Genomic DNA, 22,153 nt, shown 5'->3' on the forward strand with positions numbered 1-22,153 from the left:
TTCTGTGCATTAATTTTGTATCCTGCAACTTTACCAAATTCATTGATTAGCTCTAGTAGTTTTCTGGTGGCATCTTTAGGATTCTCTATGTATAGTATCATGTCATCTTCAAACAATGACCGTTTTACTTCTTTTCCAATTTGTATTCCTTTTATTTCTTTTTCTTCTCTGATTGCCATGGCTAGGACTTCCAAAACTATGTTGAATAATAGTGGCGAGAGTGGACATCCTTGTCTCGTTCCTGATCTTAGAGGAAATGCTTTCAGTTTTTCACCATTGAGAATGATGTTTGCTGTGGGTTTGTCATATATGGCCTTTATTATGTTGAGGTAGTTTCCCTCTATGCCCACTTTCTGGAGAGTTTTTATCATAAATAGGTGTTGAATTTTGTCAAAAGCTTTTTTTCTGCATCTATTGAGGTCATACGGTTTTTATCCTTCAATTTGTTAATATGGTATATCACATTGATTGATTTGCGTATATTGAAGAATCCTTGCATCCCTGGGGTAAATCCCACTTGATCGTGGTGTATGATCCTTTTAATGTGTTGTTGGATTCTGTTTGCTAGTATTTTGTTGAGGATTTTTGCATCTATATTCATCAGTGATATTGGTCTGTAATTTTCTTTTTTTGTAGTATCTTTGTCTGGTTTCGGTATCAGGGTGATGGTGGCCTCATAGAATGAGTTTGGGAGTGTTCCTCCCTCTGCAATTTTTTGGAAGAGTTTGAGAAGGATGGGTGTTAGCTCTTCTCTAAATGTTTGATAGAATTCACCTGTGAAGCCATCTGGTCCTGGACTTCTGTTTGTTGGAAGATTTTTAATCACAGTTTCAATTTCATTACTTGTGATTGGTGTGTTCTTATTTTCTATTTCTTCCTGGTTTAGTCTTAGAAGGTTATACCTTTCTAAGAATTTGTCCATTTCTTCCAGGTTGTCCATTTTATTGGCATAGAGTTGCTTGTAGTAGTCTCTTAGGATGCTTTATATTTCTGCGGTGTCTGTTGTAACTTCTCCTTTTTCATTTCTAATTTTATTGATTTGAGTCCTCTCCCTCTTTTTCTTGATGAAAAATGGTTAATGGCTAATGGTTTATCAATTTTGTTTATCTTCTCAAAGAACCAGCTTTTAGTTTTATTGATCATTGCTATTATTTTCTTTGTTTCTATTTCATTTATTTCTGCTCTGATCTTTATGATTTCTTTCCTTCTGCTAACTTTGGGTTTTGTTTGTTCTTCTTTCTCTAGTTCCTTTAGGTGTAAGGTTAGATTGTTTATTTGAGATTTTTCTTGTTTCTTCAGGTAGGCTTGTATAGCTATAAACTTCCTTCTTAGAACTGCTTTTGCTGCATCCCATAGGTGTTGGATTATCGTGTTTTCATTATCATTTGTCTCTAGGTATTTTTTGATTTCCTCTTTGATTTCTTCAGTGATCTCTTGGTTATTTAGTACCGTATTGTTTAGCCTCCATGTGTTTGTGCTTTTCACATTTTTTTCCCTGTAATTCATTTCTAATCTCATAGCGTTGTGGTCAGAAAAGATGCTTGATATGCTTTCAATTTTCTTAAATTTACTGAGGCTTGATTTGTGACCCAAGATGTGATCTATCCTGGAGAATGTTCCGTGCGCACTTGAGAAGAAAGTGTAATCTGCTGTTTCTGGATGGAATGTCCTATAAATATCAATTAAATCTATCTGGTCTATTGTGTCATTTAAAGCTTCTGTTTCCTTATTTATTTTCATTTTAGATGATCTGTCCATTGGTGTAAGTGAGGTGTTAAAGTCCCCCACTATTATTGTGTTACTGTCGATTTCCTCTTTTAAAGCTGTTAGCAGTTGCCTTATGTATTGAGGCGCTCCTATGTTGGGTGCATATATATTTATAATTGTTATATCTTCTTCTTGGATTGATCCCTTGATGATTATGTAGTGTCCTTCCTTGTCTCTTGTAACATTCTTTGTTTTAAAGTCTATTTTGTCTGATATGAGTATTGCTACTCCAGCTTTCTTTTGATTTCCATTTGCATGGAATATCTTTTTCCATCCCCTCACTTTCAGTCTGAATGTGTCCCTTGGTCTGAAGTGGGTCTCTTGTAGACAGCATATAGATGGGTCTTGGTTTTGAATCCATTCAGCAAGCTTGTGTCTTTTGGTTGGAGCATTTAATCCATTCACGTTTAAGGTAATTATTGATATGTATGTTCCTATGACCATTTTCTTAATTGTTTTGGGTTTGTTTTTGTAGGTCCTTTTCTTCTCTTGTGTTTCCCACTTAGAGAAGTTCCTTTAGCATTTGTTGTAGAGCTGGTTTGGTGGTGCTGAATTCTTTTAGCTTTTGCTTGTCTGTAAAGTTTTTGATTTCTCCATCGAATCTGAATGAGATCCCTGCCAGGTAGAGTAATCTTGGGTTGTAGGTTCTTCCCTTTCATCACTTTAATTTAAGTATATCATGCCACTCCCTTCTGGCTTGTAGAGTTTCTGCTGAGAAATCAGCTGTTAACCTTATGGGAGTTCCCTTGTATGTTATTTGTCACTTTTCCCTTGCTGATTTCAATAATTTTTCTTTGTCTTAAATTTTTGCCAATTTGATTACTATGTGTCTCAGTGTGTTTCTCCTTGGGTTTATCCTGTATGGGACTCTCTGCCCTTCCTGGACTTGGGTGGCTATTTCCTTTCCCATGTTAGGGAAGTTTTCGACTATAATCTCTTCAAATATTTTCTCGGGTCCTTTCTCTCTTCTCCTTCTGGGACCCCTATAATGCAAATGTTGTGTTTAATGTTGTCCCAGAGGTCTCTTAGGCTGTCTTCATTTCTTTTCATTCTTTTTTCTTTATTCTGTTCCACAGCAGTGAATTCCACCATTCTGTCTGCCAGGTCACTTATCCGTTCTTCTGCCTCAGTTATTCTGCTATTGATTCCTTCTAGTGTATTTTTCATTTCAGTTATTGTGTTGTTCATCTCTGTTTGTTTGTTCTTTAATTCTTCTAGATCTTTGTTAAACATTTCTTGCATCTTCTACATCTTTGCCTCCATTCTTTTTCCGAGGTCCTGGATCATCTTCACTATCGTTTTTCTGAATTCTTTTTCTGGAAGGTTGCCTATCTCCACTTCATTTAGTTGTTTTTCTAAGGTTTTATCTTGTTCCTTCATCTGGTATATAGCCCTCTGCCTTTTCATCTTGTCTATCTTTCTGTGAATGTGGTTTTTGTTCTACAGGCTGTAGGATTGTAGTTCTTCTTGCTTCTGCTGTCTGCCCTCTGGTGGATGAGGCTATCTAAAAGGCTTGTGCAAGTTTCCTGATCAGTACTGATTTCTGATCACTCATTAGATGTATTTTCTATTTATCAATGTGTTTTATTATAGGTATTTTTTGTTTTTGTTTTTAAAATTTTAAAGCTAGGAAGAACTCCAAGGATCATTTGTTTAATTTTTAAGTCTAACCTAGCTACTTACTTACATCAATAGTAGCCTTAGCAGAATTGTGCTTTGAGTTTTTTCTAGGAAATCTGCAGTTGGATCCAGAGATTTCAATAACTGGATTATTGTTCTAAGGGTCTAAGTTAATTTGAGGCCACTTGGGTAGGGCCCCCTAGTAATTCATAAGAAAATTCAGAATAAGTTTAGTTTTTATAGTTCCCAGGAGTACACACTCCTGGCCAGGGTTTCTGCCAGAGAAGTCCTGTACCAGGCTTTAGGGAATATTCAGTATCCCTGTCCTAATTCAATAAGGTTTATATTTTAGCAAAATCAATAAGTTAGGTAGTCAGCAAGAGAAGTGTGAGAGGTAACCTCTCTCACAGGTAAAGAACCTTTTCAACCTCACGCTACCTAATCCTAATGTAATTTCTTCCTGAGTAGTCTTGTAATCTAATCACATTGTGCAGATCCCAGTGTAGAAAGAATCATTTGTTGTATCGGAGGCTTGGAAATATTAACAACAGAGGCTGAGTTTATTTAATGTGAATACACAATTCAGAATTTACAAAGGCTTTTCACTTTATAGAGCAGTTACTATAAATGACTAAATCCTTATCAAAATGTTTTGCTGACTCTTAAGGCAAGATCAGTGATTCTGATAAGAAGCAGACTATTAAGATAACTGCCAAAGTGGGAACTCTTAAAAGGAAGCAGCAGATGAGGGATTTTCTGGAACAGTTGCCAAAGGATGACCATGATGATTTTTTCAGTACAACACCTTTGCAGCATCAAAGAGTACTGGTAAGCATCTTAAATGTATGAAATCATTGTTTTCTTTATATTGACTTTTGTATCTTTCATTTTATGTATGGTTAGTGTTCATCCCTAATATTTAGGCCAAGGATTGATAGCCCTCACTGATATGCCACAGTATAGTATAGTAAAGTATAGTATAGTATAAGAAGCAGTCTGATGCCATTCTCATCAGTGGCCAGAGTCTCCCCTTCAGTGGGGTTCAGAAGTAATGGTTGTAGAACCAAATAGAAAATCCAGAGATAGACCAAACATATATATTTAAAATTCATATGCAGTGAGGCAAACTTAAAAAGGGGGGTGATAAGAAAAGATTATTACCTACTGCATAGTAAATTGGGAGGAGGGATTAAGTGACAGCATAAGATTGACAGATTTGAATGTATACAAGAATTTTTGTAGTATGAAAAATCACAAAACTAAAAACTTCAGTGACTGGGATAAAATATTTGCAACAGATAAAGACAATAATATGTATAATATGAAGAACTCATTCAGATATTACTGGAATAATAAAAAGTATCAAGCTCACAGGAAAAAACAGGCAAGAAAAAATTCAAAAGGCTGAATGAACACTTAGGGTCATTTTAACTAGCTATCAAAGGAAAACAAAGTAAATTATATGTATACCTTCTAAATTACAGAATCTTTTAAAAAAATAAGTTAAAATATTCACTAACAAAAAGCAGTAGGCATGTTGATATAGTCATATGTCAGTGTATACATAATTTAATCTTACCTTTTGGAAAGCATTATGGCAATATATGAGAGCCATAAAGATTATATCTATTCATGGGAGTTTATCCTAAGAAATTCAAAAGAAGGCAAAAATCTTCACAAAGATACTCCTTGTACGTTTATCTCCACAGCAAAAAACTGGAAACAATCTATATATCCAGTAAGGATGTACTTCATAAACACAGTTAAATATAGTGCAAATATTAAGTGCAAATCTGAGACTTTCTAGACTCTAAATATAAATGTTAAGAATATTAAGATTAAAGTAATGCAAAAATGGATGGATATAGACAACTGGACTTTTAAGCATAAAAACTGAGATTTGTTTTAGTGAGCTACACTTAAGGGTAATTTTTTTCATCTACCCATTTCACAATGTTGTTAAATCATCTCCAATTTTAAAAGGCTACACAGTGCTTTAAGAATTTAGTAATAACATCATTATCTGGGCTCTCTTTTTGCCTACACAGGTTATGAAGGGAAGTATTTTAAGGGAGCCATCTGAGACTCTTACTGTGTTCTCTGCACAAAAACCATGGTCCTTTAGGCATTGTACCCTTTATATTATCCCCCCATCATTTCAGGTTCTATATATGTTTTGGCCTAAATGCAACAGTAGCAACATTTTAAAAGCAAGAGAAATAGAAAGCAGTGAATTAGTTCATTTTCTGTGGCAGAAGTCCACTTTTTCTAAGGTTTTAATATAAAGGTAAGTAAAATCTTAATTAAGGATTGAATTGCTGTTTATTGGAAATATATGCACACAAAAAGTTTAATACTGCTTGAGTGTCTATTTAGTACCAAGCATAATAGTAAATCAATTACAGTTTCGTTTTGTTCTGTCTACACAGAGGTCAGCATACTTGGTGCATAGGCCAAATCTGGCATATCACCTTTTTTTGTAAATAATATTTTATTGTAACACAGACATGTTAGCTATGGCTGCTTTCCTGCTTCAACAGCAGAGTTGAGTAGTTGGAATAGAGACTGTATGGACCACAAAACCTAAAATATTTTCTATCTGACTCTTTACGGAAAACATTTGCTGATCCCAGTCTACACAGTGCTAGAAATGTGTGTCCATTATCTCTGTTTTACACAACAGAAACTAAGTTTTTTAGAGGCCAAGTCTCTGTTCTCTACCTACTAATATTTTTAGTTACTCAGTTGTGAAATTATAAGACAGAAAACAACTTATCATCCCCCCAAAAAAACAATTTGTGATAATGAGGAATTCCGTTTTTAGGAGTGCCTGTCAGTAATATATATTTGCTTTCTAGTTACCAAGTTTCCGGGACAGTCAAGAAGAGGATGATGTTCTGCCAAATATGGACAGAAATCCAACAAGTCCATCATCGGTAATCTTTCCACTGGCAAAAACTCCTCAGTGTCAGCATGTCAGTCCTGGCATGCTAGCCTCTATAAATAGGTAAGTATTTGTGCATATGATACTGTAATTCTCTGCATCAACTTTTAACATTCCATGACTTGAAGAGAGTAGATGTCAGTAATGAAAGGAGGCATCATTATTTTTAAAAAATCATGAAAGAATAGTTCCTAGAAGTCAAGGATGGACAGTTTCCACAAGGAGGGGTGTTATTCAATAGGGTCAGTACACAAGTGACACTTTACATTAGGATAAATTCCAAATGGGTCAAAGTTTTGCCTGTAAAGAATTAAACTATAAAATATACCTTAAAAACACCTTAGAGAATTATTTTATAACCTCAGAAGAACCAGAAGCCACTAACAAAAAGTATGATAAAGTCAACCATACAGAAAATAAAACATTTTACCTGGTACCAACCACCATAAACAATCAAAAGACAAATGACAGTCTGAGGAAAGAATTTGTGGGACTCATCACAGGAAAAAGGCTAATTTCCCTGTTATAACACTCCTACAAATAAACAAGAAAAGGAAAGCCATTCTCATGCATTCCTAGTGAGAAGGTAAATTAGTTCAGTCTCTGCAGGCAGTAATTTGTTGATACCTATCAAAATTATAAATGCATATGCTCTTTGACTTAGCAGTCCTACTTCGAGAATTGTTAGTGTACAACTAATTCATTGCAGTATTGCTTATAATGACAAAAGACTGGAAACAAATGTCCATCAATTAGGGACTAATCAAATAAATTCTGATACATTATGTAGCCATAGAAATTAATGAAGAAATTCTTTATGTACTTATGGTAAAATGTCCAAGGTATATTAAATGCAAAAAGTTACATGTGGTTAATTATGTGTTACCATTTGTGTAAATCGGGACTGCGTGTGTGTATATACTTGTGATTGCTTTTATGTGATTAAATATGTTGCTTTTATGTGATTAAAATCACGTAATTGCTTTTATGTGATTAAATATCTCTGAAGGGATACATAAGCAACTGAAAACATTGGTGATCCTTAGGGAGAAGAACTAAGATAGCTTGGGACAAATAAGAGGAAGACGTTTTTGAATTTTACACGATTTGAATATAAGCATTATTTTGAAATATAAATAAATAAAATTAAGAAAACATATGGGTGGCCAACAGTCATATAACAGAGAAAAAAATGGAAAATGGTAAAAATGAGGCCTGAAAATAGGCTATTCATTTGGCAATTAAGCAGGCCAGTGCTGATCTTAAGAGCAATTTCCATGGGGTGTGAGAGATAGACGCCAGATGATCATGACTGAAAAAAAAAAAGCACTTAGTACTCTCATGAAGCTTCGTGAAATTTTAATTTGCATTTATTCAGCAAAAACATAATTTTTCCCTAGCAATCCACAAATTATTTTTTATTTTTAATTTAGTATTTAGTGCAGGTGAAAGTATATTGAGCATATAATATTTTTAATTTTTTAAAATTTATTTTATTAAAGTATAGTTGATTTACAATGTTAATTTCTGCTGTACAGCAAAGTGATTCAGTTATACATATATATATTCTTTTTCACATTCTTTTCCATTATGGTTTATCACAGGATATTGAATATAGTTCCCGGTGCTATACAGTAGGGCTTTGTTGTTTATCCATTCTATATATAATAGTTTGCATCTGCTAATCCCAAACTCCCAATCCATCCCTCCCGCACCCCCTCTCCCCTTTGGCAACCACAAGTCTATTCTCTATGTCTGTGAGTCTGTTTCTGTTTGGTAGATAGGTTCATTTGTGTCATATTTTAGATTCCACATATAAGTGATATCATATGGTATTTGTCTTTCTCTTTCTGACTTAACTCCACTCTGTATGACAGTCTCTAGGTCCATCCATATTGCTGCAAATGGCATTATTTCATTCTTTTTCATGGCTGAGTAGTATTCCATTGTGTATATGCACCATATCTTCTTTATCATTCATCTGTCGATGGACATTTAGGTTGCTTCCATGTCTTGGCTATTGTGAATAATGCTGCTATGAACACAGGGGTGCATGTTATCTTTTTGAATTATAGTTTTGTCTGGATATATGCCCAGGAGTGGGATTGCTGGATCATATGGCAACTCTATTTTTAGTTTCTTGAGGAACCTCCATACTGTTCTCCATAGTGGCTGCACCAGTTTACATTCCCACCAACAGTGCAAGAGGGTTCCCTTTTCTCCAAACCCTCTCCAGCATTTATTGTTTGTAGGTTCTTTGATGATGGCCATTCCGACTGGTGTGAGGTGATACCTCATTGTAGTTTTGATTTGCATTTCTCTAATAATTAGTGATGTTGAACATCTTTTCATGTGTTTGTTGGCCATGTATATGTCTTCTTTGGAGAAATGTCTATTTAGGTCTTCTGCCCATTTTTCGATTGGGTTGTTTGCTTTTTTGTGGTTGAGTTGTATGAGCTGTTTGTGTATTTTGGAAATTAAGCCCTTGTTGGTCACATCATTTGCAAATATTTTCTCCCAGTCTGTAGGCTGTCTTTTCGTTTTGTTTATGGTTCCCTTTGCTATACAAAAGCTTGGAAGTTTGATTAGGTCCCATCTATTTATTTTTGGCTTTTATTTCTGTTGTTTTGGGAGACTGATCTAAGAAAACATTGGTATCATTTATGTCAGAGAATGTTTTTGCCTATGTTCTCTTCTAGGAGTTTTATGGTGTCATGTCTTATATTTAAGAGTTTAAGCCATATTAAGTTTATTTTTGTGTATGGTGTGAGGGTGTGTTCTAACTTCACTGATTTACATGTAGCTGTCCAACTTTCTCAACACCACTTGCTGAAGAGACTTTTTTCCATTGTATATTCTTGCCTCCTTTGTCGAAGATTAATTGACCAGAGGTGTGTGGGTTTATTTCTGGGGAGCATATAATTTTGGACAAAGTTTTTGGTAAGCATTTTGGCCAAATCATTAGCTTTAAAATAGTCATCCCTTTGGCCCTTGAATTTTATTTCTGAGGAAATGTGAGGTTTGGGCAAGTATGTATGCATATTTGTATGAACAAAGATGTTCACCACAAAACAATACTGAAAATTTGGAAATGACCTAACTGTCCAACAATAAGGAAAGTCAAGAAATTAGGATTTGTCGGACTTCCCTGGTGGCACAGTGGTTAAGAATCCGCCTGCCATTGCAGGGAACACAGGTTCGAGCCCTGATCCGGGAAGATCCCACATGCCGTGGAGCGACTAAGCCTGTGTGCCACAACTACTGAGCCCACGCTCTAGAGCCCGCGAGCTGCAACTACTGAGCCCATGTGCCACAACTACTGAAGTCCACGTGCCTGGAGCCCCTGCTCCGCAACAGGCAAAGCCACTGCAATGAGAAGCCCACGCACCCCAACGAAAAGTAGCCCCCACTCACCACAACTAGAGAAAGCCCGCATGCAGCAACGAAGACCCAACGCAGCCAAAAATAAAAAATAAAATACATTTTTTAAAAAAAGAAATTAGGATTTGTCCATATAATAGAATAATATATAACAATTTAAAATGATGCCTTCAAGAATTTTTAATGACATAATGTTCAGTGGATAATTTTTAAAAGCTAAGAAATAAAACTACATACAGTATGATCCCAGTTTACATAACATGTATTCATAAGAGAAAGGAAATTTCTTGACCAAAAACATCACCAGCCATTATCTCTATATTGTAGAATTACACTGATACGGGTTGTGATGTTACTTTTTTATATGTATCACTTTTACAGTTAAGGAAAATGGCTTTTTTTTTCTTATAGAGCATATGATGGGCTCATTTATATCAAGAGTTTCCTAAATGAGTTTCCTAGACCTCTTCAATCTCTTGACTTCACCAACTCTAGCAGTTAGTTTCCTTTTCATAAAAATATTAAGTAACAAAACAGTTTTTTTTATTAATCCCAAAGTCTCTGGTTTGTTCAGGACAACAGACTCATGAGGTGCTGATCCTGAACCACTGGCTAGGCTTATTCACTTGCTATTCAGCAGAGTTTGTGGTTCACATTAATATCTTAATATGTCACACATTTACACATTTCTACACGTCATACCTGTAAGGTTGCTCCCAAATAGTCATAAAGGAAAGGATAGTCAATCATACAGGATCTTGAAGCCAAAAGAGAGAATTAGAATTAGTGTTCAGCTGGATTTACTGTCATAAGTAATTGTTGAGGAAATTGAGAACAACATTCCATGTGGCTTCAGTTTTCATCTGTAAATTATGAGTCAAGCTTATTTGCAGAGAATGAGAAGGGAGAGAGGTAAGGTAAAAAGAAATGAAAAAAAAGTCTTAGTTGGTATGGGGGATATAAGAAAGATGTAACTATGTAGAAATAAAAGGCTTATGAGCTGAACTGAAGACTAAACACAGTTGGAAGCCATAAATTAATTGAGGGCTTTCATTGCCAGACTTATCCTTAAAATGATCAACTTTTAAGATTCAATCTGGAGAGGGAAGGAAGACATGAATAAGAGAAAGGAGTGAAAGGTATAACAAAAGCGAATCAAGGGACAAGAAGTCTCTGAGTTTTAGAAAAGACAGGCAGCAAGATAGAGATTGGAAAGAGCACAAATGGGACAAAAGACAATGGGTAAACCATCATTTCCCAAAACAGTCTTAGATTGAAGCATTTTGTCTGTTTCCATCGGTACATGATTGCCTTTTTAAAAATGGAAAAGAAAATGTACTTTTTAAATATTGAAACATTTTAAATTCATTTTGTCAGTTGCTGTTCAACTTGTGGATAAAAGTATAGTAGTTAATGTTGACTTGTTATTTTATATTTAAACAGGGCTGACTGTGATAAATATGTTTTTCGTATGCAAAAAACCCATAAAAGTAAAGGTGGCACTGTCTGGGGCAATATCAAGAAAAAAACAGTAAGTATTTTTATTCACCATTCATTTATTCAACACATACCTATTGAACAACTATAATATATGGCAAATTGTTGGAGTTACAAGTTATATAACAGTCCCTGCCTTCAAGTTGCTTACAGCCTAATACAAGTAAATTATGAGGCTATGAGTGAGGTAAGTACATAAGTGCTGTAGGATTACAGATGGCAGCTCAGACTGAAGCATTTGAGCAAGGTGAGAATTTTCATTTGAGGGGTCAGGCAGAGTGGAAAGAACACATATAGGTTAGAGACATTTCACACAAATTGATTGAGTTGTGACTGTCATAGAATAAGAAATTTCATTAAATCCTCTGCAGATTCAAAATGGTTTCAAATTTTTTCAGATTCAGCTACTTGATTTTATGTATGTGTGTATGTCAATAACAGAAAAAATTTTAACTCAAAATTGCCGTACAGTGATCTGTATCCCTTTGAGAAAAGATTAGGAGAATCCTCTTGAATTAATTTTTAAATTTTTAATTTCAGATTTTAATCTGAATAATTTATATCCAGATAAAACTATAAGTATTCTGGAAAAGCTAATTCACTTCAAATTTCCTCAAAGTAAATAGCCATTCTTAGAGAATGATAATCTCTGGATGGAGGTAAAATGGGAGACTACCTTATTGCCTGAGGGTATATTCCTTCTGACCAGGTTATGGCCATCTTTCTCCCTCACCCATTCTGAAATATTTATATTGCACACCTGCTAGAGTATAGTTCCTCTCAGAGAGTCTCTAAACTTAACATTAAGATTACCTAATCAGACCTAATCTTTGTAGGCTTTATTTGTCCACAGGAAATGGTATATGCCTCTGGGAACCCTGGTTTAAAGTCAGCCTGGAGACTAAATTCTTCAAAAGAAACCTCTACTCCATAATTGAAGGTGTGGGTAGATGCCCTCTCAGTGTTTCTCAGATTTTCTTTTTCCAGTCCATTCCTTACAAGAATGAAATTTTGGTTTCATTTGTAGTCAGTGAGTGTGTGAGGATAGAAAGAGCAAAGGATTTAGTATTAAAACTTCTGATTTCAGGGTCTGACTCCATACCAGCTTTATGACAAGGCAAGCTACTTGAGCTTTCTAATCTCATTTTATTCATATGTGGTATGAAGTGGGGATCATGATGATATTGTATCATTTAGGATCTCTGTTGCCTTACTGATTTTCTGTCTCGAAGATATGTCCATTGATGTGAGTGAGGTGTTAAAAGTCTCCTACTATTATTGTATTCCCATCAGTTTCTCTCTTTATATCTGTTATTATTTGTTTTATGTCTCTGGGTGCTTCTATATTGGGTGCATATATATTGACAAGTGTAATATCCTCTTCTTGTATTGATCCTTTTATCATTTTATAGTGTCCTTCTTTATCTTTCTTTATAGCCTTTGTTTTAAAGTCTGTTTTGTCTGATAATGAGTATTGCGGCCTCTGCTTTCTTCTCATTCCCGTTTCCATGAAATATCTTTTTCCATCCCCTCGCTTTCAATCTATGCGTGTTCTTTGCCCTAAAGTGGGTCTCTCTGTAGGCAGCATATTGTAGGTCCTTGTTTTTTTATCCGATCTGCCACTCTGTGTCTTTTTATTGGAACATTTAGTGCATTGACATTTAAGGTAATTATTGATAGGTATGAATTTACTGCCGTTTAAACCTTGTTTTCCCATTGATTTTATATTTCTTCTTTGTCCCTTTTTCTTTTTGTTTTTCCTTTTGCAGTTTGATGGTTTTCTTTATCCTTGTGTTCTTTTTGGTTTTTGTGCATCTATTGTATGTTTTTGATTTGTGGTTACTCTGTTTTTCAAGTATGTTAACCCCTTCCTATATCTACTTGCTTTAGACTGGTAGTCATATAGGCTCAAACACATTCTAGAAAAAAAAATGTACATTTTCTTACTCTCCTCCCCTGCATTTTTATGATTTTGACGTCCTCTTTTACATCTTCATGTTCATCCTTTTGCTGTTCATTGTGGTTATCATCGCTTTCACAGAAATTTTTTGATTTTTTTTTTTTTTAATCTGTGTCCTGGCTTATTTAATTGATTTACTTTCCAATTGTGATTTTCTCTTTCCTATAGATTCTTGCTTCTTTTCTATTTAGAGAAGACCTTTTAATATTTCCTTTAGGATAGGTTTAGTATTGCTGTACTCTTAGTTTTTGCTTGTCTGAGCAATTCTTTATCTCTCCTTCTATTCTAAATGATAATCTTGCTGGGTAGAATATCCTAGGTTGCAGGTTTTTCCCTTTCAGGACTTTATATCCTGCCATTGCCTTCTGGCCTGCAATGTTTATGTAGAGAAATCAGCTGATTGCCTTATGAGGGTTTCCTTATAATTAAATCTTTGTTTTTTTCTTGCTGCCTTTAGAATCCTCTCTTTAACTTTTGCCATTTTAATCATGTCTTGGTGTAGGTCTGTTTGGGTTCATCTTGTTTGGGACCCTGTGTGCTTCCTGTACCTGGATATCTGTTTCCTTCTTTAGGTTTGGGAAGTTTTCAACCATAATTTCTTCAGATACATTTTCAATCCCCTTTTTTCTTTCTTCTCCTTCTGGGATCCCTATTATGTGTAGATTGGCATGCTTTATATTATCCCATAGGTCTCTTCTGTTGGTTTCATTTTTTTTTTCATTTGGCTCTCTGCTGTTCTAATTGGATGATTTCTCTTATTCTTTCAGATCACTTCTTTGTTCCTCTGCATTATTCATTCTGCTATTCATTGCCTTTAGCTCAGCTTTCGTCTCGGCAAATAAGTTTTCCAATTCTTCTTAGTTCCTCTTTATAGTTTATAGTTTCTTTTTACAGTAATCTTCATTTCTATCAATAGCCCTTCTTAATTCCTTCAGTATTTTCATTATTTCCTTTTTGAACTCAGTGTCTATTAGACTGAAGAGGTCTGTTTTGTTGTTTGTTCTTTCAGGAGAATTCTCTTGATCTTTTAATTGGGAGTGGTTCCACTACTTCTTCATTTTACTTTTATTTCTCTGACTCTGTGAGCTTAGGAGAAATATTTATTTACTGTGGCCTTGAAGGGCTGTTTTTATGTGGGAGCATCCCTGTGTAGCCTGCATGAGTCTAATATTTTTGGTGCATGGGCTGTTTCTAGTAGGGATGCCTGCTGCATTTTCCTTCAGTGTGTGCTGGCCGGTGTCCCTCTCATAGGGGGTATGACTCGTGTGGTGACCAGAGCCTGCACTGGATATTGAGCAGGGCCTCTTCTTTGCTCTCTGGTTGTCACAGCCCTGTTGGGGGCAGCATCTGCTCCCCAGTTGTTGGAGTAGAAGCCCCTAGATCCATTTCTGAGCTGCAGTGTGAGGTAGGTGAAACTGGAGCTCTCCCGCTGAGGGAAGAGCCACTGAGTATTCCATTGCTCGAGCTGTCCACTGGGGAGTACGCTCTGTGTGTCACCTGTGCAAGCCCACAAAGTACATGGTCACTGGAACTGCCCTTGGCCCCGCCTCCACCGTGGGAATGCAGGTAGTCGGCTGTGGTGTCCCTCAGACACTGTTCACAAAGCCGCCAGCGCAGATCCACTAAAGTTAGGTACCAGGACCGCAGCAGTCACATACCTGGACCCACCATGGGAGCTATGGAAGCAGCCCAGACCCCAGCCCTGCCTCTGCGTGCAGTCACACACAAAGCCTACAGCTGCGAGGCTAGTCCCATCCCAGCCACAGGAGCACCCATTGTCCTGCTCCCAGAGCCCAAGAAAGAGGCTGCTATGGCAGGCCCTGCCCCTCTCTTCCTTCATGCACCCCACCCCTTAGCAACAGTGCTTTGCTTCTGTGGCAGCCTGGGCTTCTTCCACATACACCCTCGGTTGCGGCCCTATAACTACTCTCCAGCCCCTTCAGGCTGTCTCCGTGCAGCCAACCCCAGTACTCTCCCCAAGTGTGTCCTCTGAAGCCCAAGTTTCAGCACCCAGTCATTCCATTGTTCCCCCCAAAACACACACACACACACACACACACACACACACACACACACACACACACACACACACACACACACACCCGACAGGCGACCATCTCGGCCTGGGGATTCTCTGTCTGTTCTGCCTGCTGGCTGCTGTGCTCTCTTCCAAGCCTGTGAAGCTCCCTTTCTGTCCCAGCTGATCTTCCCACCAGTTAAGGGGTTTCCCAGGGTGCGGGAACGTTTCCCCTTTTCCAGCTCCCTCCCAGCGCCGCAGGTCTCATCCCAATTCCTTTTTCTTTCATCCTACTGGGTTATATGGAGGTATTTCTTGCACTTCTGGGTGTCTGATATCTTTTGTCAGTGTTCAGTAAGCTATCCTGAGAAAACTGCTCCCCGTGTAGATGTATTTTTGATGTATTTGTGGGAAGAAGTGAGTTTCATGTCCTTCTATTCCCCCATCTTGGTTCCTCCTCTTGATCATGATGATACTGGTTTATCTCATTGAATGATTTTTGAGGGCTAAATGTTGTAATCATGTTTTGACTCATTTCACAGGAAAAAATACATTTCCATGGCAATCTATGAACACTAGTTTGTATATCAAAAGTTTCTTTCAATAATACTTATCCTTAGTACAGTGGGTATACTCTGTCATATTTTCTTTTCTATTCTATTCATTTTCAGTTTTTAAAGATAGCCATGGCCAGTTTAAAAAGCACTGATGTATATATAAGCATGCATTATATACTTAAAACTTGCCATATAAATGACTATTTTAGCCAAGAATTTAAAGTACAGAGAATTCAGATTTTGCTAGTGTAATGGAATAAGTACTCAGTAGATTTTGGCAGCTTTCAGAGGCTATCCTTTAACCACTGTAGCATTAGTTTGTAATGTTTTATTGGGATAAAGCATGCTGAATTTTGTCTACATATGAAGCAGGCTTCAAAGGAGGCATCACTTAGCTAATATGAACTCTCTTGTAGATTGAAAGTGATTTTTCAACTCCACCATCAAGAAGAAAAACCCCATTTAACAAAGGTAATATACTTATATCGTTCTTTTGTAGCTCTGTTCTATTATAGGGTAGTCTCTTTATTAACATAGTATTAAAATTAATTGCTCACAAGTGGGCAGATCTACCAATTGGTTTCCTGTTGTTATTTTCAATTTCATTGAAATTGTTTTTAGACATATATTAATCTTTTTATTAAACGTCTCTTTACAGAATTAGCAGAAAACTCTGGTATTGGAAAACTTTTCACTAATGCTATGGAGTCTTTAGAGGAAGAAGAGAAAGACTCTTATTTTTCGAACTCTGATTCTGCATAGTAAAAATGAGAATATTTCCAGGATGTTTATCAAGAAGCAGTGTATTTGTATCTTCATTTGAAGGATGTATATTTTTTTTATAATGTAGCTTCATATGATATTGCAGACTCTTTTTCAAAGGTTTCATGTGTTATATGTATAGATGTCTCTCATAAGCATCTTAGTCTGTTTACTTTAAGAAAATCATGTTCCATACAGATTTTTTTTTTAGAAGCATTCAAGAAAATGTTGCTATATCCTTAAGGGGAGAGGTGGGGGAGAATTAAAAAATAGATTGTATTGGTAGCTACTGAGTTCATGAAGACTTTAGGTTACCAGTTGTCACCACTTGGTATAAAAGCCAGAGTTGATCTAATGTTTCAGTTATCAGTACATGTTGTTTAAACCATTTGACAAGCTTTCTCCTGATTGATTGTTTTTCTTAAAACTTGTGATTGGCACATCCATGAAACCTATGTAAATTTAATTTACTGCTTTTTCAGTATTTTTATTAGGTAGAATAAGAGAACAGATTTTGTTGTATTCTTAAGCAGACATGGCGTAAATTTGGTCTCAATATTTAAAAGACTGGATTAGACATTCAGGTTATAGCTCTTCTATTGTAAGGAGTCAAGTTACTATGTCATGTCATAGTAAACACTGTTTTCCTTTCAGACAGCTTCTTTAGAAATAAACTTTTAGCATATTATGCCATTATGCTTTAAAATTTGACATAGAATTTTTTTCCCTCTGGTTATAGTACATATTTACCCACTCTTTCTCTCCAGGTAGGTTGTTCAAATAAAGTAAATTTGCTTTTATAATATTTATGTTTTGGTTGGTTTTTCTAATTACTGGATCATAGAAAAAATGCATTTTGTTTGTTAATGGTTCAGTTAATTTCCTTGAAAAATACCAGAACTGTTAGAAAAAATACATTTTCTTGTTTCTTAAGAATTTAGTCAGTAATAATCAGCAGCTAAAGAACTACAGGATTTGTAGAAACACAAGATTTAAGAAGAATAGTGCAAGCAAACAGATCACTCTCCTTTAAACTAAACTACCATGATTGATAGTTTCTGCCACAGAGATTTTTGATAGATGAAGGATGAAACAAATGAAAGGGTTATTTTAGAGTAGCTCTAAAAAATTCTGTTGTAGAACTCTTAAGTTGCCAATATTTGGTGTAATACCATGCTGCTTGATGTTAATGGACAGTGTTTTAAGAATTAGAAGGTATTCACAACATTGTAAATCAACTATACGCCAATAAAAATTTTTTAAAAAAAGAATTAGAAGGTAGTTAAATTCTGTAATACGAAACAAAAAGATAACTTTTGAAATAGCATATACTTGAGACAAACCACAACGTACCCCCACTCCCCATATTCCATGTGTCCTATCAAAACTATTGTATCCCACCTTCCAGGTACCTGGTTATTCCCGTTTCTTTCCATTGGGTCATTAGATAAACTAGTAAGGTTTAAGGTAACCTCCAAAGGAGACTTAAAAGTGGAAAAGAAAGACTTGAAGGGCTCAAAGACGACAGACAATAAGATGGATCAATAAACGGTAGGGTCGATAGTTAAGTGCAACCTCTGAAGAGTATAGAAAGAGGCTGTTGCAGCTTAAATATGGATAGAGGTCTCTACACAGCAAGCATAAATAAATGAAATCCTCTAGGTTATGTCCCTCAAACCATATCAATTCATGAAATATTTTGTCTGTTGGGTGAACACACAGAATCTGAGGACATTGGTGTCTGCATGAGATGTGCTGCAAGGAGGTCACCAGTCCAGGGCAACGTGAGGTTGTTGAGGGACTGCATGCTTCTGGTGTGCAGCCAGGGCACAGAGCTCCACCAGATGTCCCTACCCAATGCACCAGTGACACCATGTAACAGGAGTGAGTAGCAGCAAAAAAACAGCACACTGGAACCAGAAAAAGAAGCCCCTTTCCTCCTACTTGACAAAGCTTAAATCATGCTCACTAGGGAGAAATGCTCAAAAAGGCCAGTCCATTATAATGGAGCGAGATACTGAAGGATGAATTTGAACCTGAGACAGAACAAATTGAGAACTGCACATGAGCCAGTAATTTATAGAACTTCTTTTCTCTCTGGCTTTGACAGAATTATTAAACAGCAGAAATAAGAGATTAACTGCTTTAGAAGAATTCAGAATTTATACTATCCCAAAGGAGCTAAGTTCACAATCAGAGCAACTTTTTTAGTGAAAGAAAACTGTATCTAGTTCCTGGGTTCTTGTTCTAGATTTCCCAGTCTAAACTTGAGGAAGTCACTTGTTTCAGGGCCTCACGTTTATCATCTGATAAGAAAGGAAAGAGAAAAGCAATTTGAATTAGATCAGCTTTGAAGTCCATGCCAAGTCTAAGTGAAACCCTCTGCTGTGAGGTTGGTTCAACTACCCAACAATTAGTAGCATAACAGACACAATGTTATGGGTCACAATGAAAGTCCACATTCCATAGCTCATTTATACTGAAATTTTCCAACTCCAAGATATCACTTCTTTGAATATGGTACTTCAACCAAAAAAAAAGTATAGATTAGAGTTCATACTACTAGGATTAGACTGTTACTAGGATTCAGTTAAATTTTCTACATTCCTAGTTACTGGGGCATTATCTCACAATACACCTACCACCCACATCTATTCAATATAGTTTATATATGAGAAAAATTGTTTATGACCATTAAGCTGGCAGCAGACACATCAACCTATAATGCTAACAAATGACAATGATAGCACTATAATCTTTGGGAAAATTCTAAAATATATCTTTCACTCTAGCTTTTACTTAATAGTACCTTCAATAAGCTTTTTCAATAAAAAAGTTTCATTATCTAACCAAAATGATTATTAAACATCAGATGTTTTCTTTTTTAATAATTATATATTCTATATAAATAAAAATGTACACAGTGTAAAATAATAGATATGGAAATATTCTCTTATTTATATATTTTAAACTGATAATCACAAACCACAGCAATGATTATTGAAGTGCACTTAGTACTGTGAGGGTTCTTTGATAACCCACCCTGAGCAGTCTGATCATGCATCAGATTTAAAACTACCTTGGTTAAGATCATTTGGCAACATTTGCATGTCAAATATATAGTGAATATATCTATAGATCTCCTCAGCTTTTTGATGAGTTACTTGTGCATACATGGAGATTTCCCGAGGTGAGCTGAAAAATAAACAAAAACATTATACTAAAACTTCTGACTTATAAAATTCAATATTCTTGCTTAAAGAATACCAAACATGAAATCCTTTAAGAAAATCATTTTTTCCCAAGTTTTCTACATTCAGTTGATTATGTCTTAGCATTAGTTTAAATAAAACAAAAGCCTATTCCCTATATTTAAAATCATTTATAATAATAATTTCAACATCTTAATTGAGCCTTTAGTTTAACCTATTTTCTAAAGCCTTCGTTTGATTTTCAAGCAATATAATCATTAAAGCCTACTAAAATTTTCATCTTGAATATTTTTCTAGTTACAGAACCAGCCCAGAAATGTGAGACTGCAAGATCAAATTAAGTGCTGTCTGTCTCCCTCCCCACAGGGCTCTAAGCTACTCAAAGACAATGCCTACGTTTTTTTTTCCTTCCATTAATGTCCTCAGCTTAATGCAGTGACTGATACATGTTGACAAGCAAAGTCTTTACTGAATGAAAGAATCTAACAGGCACTATACCTCTTTATTTTTAAAAATATTAAAATTCCTATGAAATACCTTTAAGGATGATTTTAAAGTAACCATTTAAAAATATTAAATCAGGGACTTCCGTGGTGGTGCAGTGAACAGAACTCCGTGCTCCCAATGCAGGGGGCCGGGGTTCGATCCCTGGTCAGGGAACTAGATCCCACATGCATGCCACAACTAAGAGTTTGCATACCACAACTAAGGAGCCCACGTGCTGCAACTAAGGAGCCCCCCTGCCACAACTAAGACCCTGCGCAACCAAATAAATAAATAAATATTAAAACACATACCTATTTGTCATCTTTTTCACAGATGAAAACTGGTGACACATATTCAGTGCAGTTATATAACTTATATTGGGAATACTTAGGTAAAATTGAAGTGCCTCACATTTATTACTGTTCACCACTGTTGAAACATGAATACCAACATTCTTTCTTTCTTCCACTAAAGACAATTCCTTTAGCAAATCTGCAGTTTCTTCTTGGCAGGAACTGAAAAGAATTCGGATTCCAGCACCAGTTAAGGTAGTCAGCAGGCTGTCATAGCTCTTTGTTCTCCTAAACATCCTGGATGTGTCTCCTAAATATTTTACATTTAGGAAAATGCAAACCTTAGTAAGTTACAGTAAGTAGGACCATTAATACTATATATTATTAAAATCCCAAGATCTACATCATTAAGCAAACTAGTGCCACATTATGCTAATGAGAAACCCTACTGCTAAAAATTTAAAGTGATTCTCAAATAGAAAATAAGGAGAACTGTCTTTATGAGTGTCTTAAATTGGAATCTACAGAAGAAGGTGAGTAGGCAGGGGAGAGTTTATATTCCTAGATAATTCATTCCTAAAGGCCAAGACCATATTACTTATCTCTAAAATTCATAATGGTAGCATTGCCGAAGGGTTCATTAAGTATTACTTCTAACTGATATAAAATTATCTTATGTATTTATTCCAAGAGTAACTCAATACCCTGCATACCCATTATAATAACTCTAACTCCTGCCTATTAATTTACTTCCCTACTTTTCCCATTCATTTTCTTTCCATGTTCTACCTACATCCTTTTTTTGGCATTCTTCCTTAAGCCAAAAAAAAGATGTTTTTCCATAACTTTTGCCACATTACTTTCCTTTTTATTCCAAATCTATTTCCTTTATAAAGGATATGTCGGTAAAGAGTAAAGTATAGAATTTTAACACTAGAAAGACCCAAAAGATCACTTAATCTAAAGCCCTCACTTGTCAAATTAAAAAAGAAAAAAAAATTTGGGTTACTGAAAGACGGAATGACTTATCCAAGGTCACATGGTTCAGTAGTGACAGTGGTGATGAAAAGGTACGTTGCTCAAATTGAACCAGTGTTTTATGTAAACTACATTATTTTCTTTTACATAATGACAATAATCCTTGAATTCTTCCATAGTGGCTTTCAGCTGCATGATTTCACTTAATCCTCATAACACCCCGGGATGAGTAGGAAAAGTATATTATTAACTCCTCAGAGGGAGTGATTTGTCAATGCAATGTCACATAGCTATAGAGACACCAGAACTCAGTGCATCTTCTGATCCCATATCCTATGATCTTTTCACTATTCTCAGGGGCTCCCCGTACAATTAAACATTACCCATAAAAATGCCCTAACTGAAGCTCCAAGCCTGCATTTTTTAATACATCCTAAGCATCCATTTTAGTGACCCATTGAGAACCCAACATATTCAAACTTAAACACCTCTTTGTCCCTCAAATCTGCTGTTTCTCTGATATGCATAATTTCAATGAACAGCACCACTACCTAACTGCCCAGTAATCAAGAGATTGGTCAGCTCAATAGTAATTCTTGATTGCTCCCACTTACTCCTGCTACCTCCTGATTTCACTTACCTCCTGATTCCTCCTTTCCCCCACTGCTGCCTTATTTAG

At 35.9% G+C, this 22,153-nt stretch overlaps 2 protein-coding genes across 16 annotated transcripts in view; one reads left to right on the forward strand and one right to left on the reverse strand.

The window, feature by feature from the left end:
* The window catches only part of MIS18BP1 (MIS18 binding protein 1), a 62,239-nt gene extending 42,835 nt beyond the window's left edge, over positions 1 to 19,404 (forward strand). For all 4 annotated transcript variants that reach the window (XM_082383800.1, XM_082383801.1, XM_082383799.1 and 1 more), the window contains 5 exons: positions 4,055 to 4,215; positions 6,246 to 6,394; positions 11,156 to 11,243; positions 16,160 to 16,214; positions 16,402 to 19,404. In XM_082383800.1, coding sequence (XP_082239926.1) covers positions 4,055 to 4,215; positions 6,246 to 6,394; positions 11,156 to 11,243; positions 16,160 to 16,214; positions 16,402 to 16,505 — 557 coding nt within the window. In that variant the 3' untranslated portion in view covers positions 16,506 to 19,404. The remainder of the gene's footprint in view (positions 1 to 4,054; positions 4,216 to 6,245; positions 6,395 to 11,155; positions 11,244 to 16,159; positions 16,215 to 16,401) is intronic.
* FANCM (FA complementation group M) overlaps positions 1 to 22,153 on the reverse strand; it is an 87,815-nt gene that overhangs the window by 11,811 nt on the left and 53,851 nt on the right. For 5 of the 12 annotated variants that reach the window (XM_082383794.1, XM_082383793.1, XM_082383790.1 and 2 more), the window contains 3 exons: positions 20,515 to 20,806; positions 19,585 to 19,700; positions 18,702 to 18,811 (listed from right to left, as the gene is read on the reverse strand). In XM_082383794.1, coding sequence (XP_082239920.1) covers positions 18,753 to 18,811; positions 19,585 to 19,700; positions 20,515 to 20,806 — 467 coding nt within the window. In that variant the 3' untranslated portion in view covers positions 18,702 to 18,752. Of the gene's footprint in view, positions 1 to 18,701; positions 18,812 to 19,431; positions 19,701 to 20,514; positions 20,807 to 22,153 lie in introns of those variants that run through there. The other 7 variants (XM_082383789.1, XM_082383788.1, XM_082383792.1 and 4 more) reach the window with 5 other exon arrangements.

Source organism: Balaenoptera borealis (genome assembly GCF_965194805.1).
Source record: "Balaenoptera borealis genome assembly, chromosome: 3".
NCBI lineage: Eukaryota > Metazoa > Chordata > Mammalia > Artiodactyla > Balaenopteridae > Balaenoptera > Balaenoptera borealis.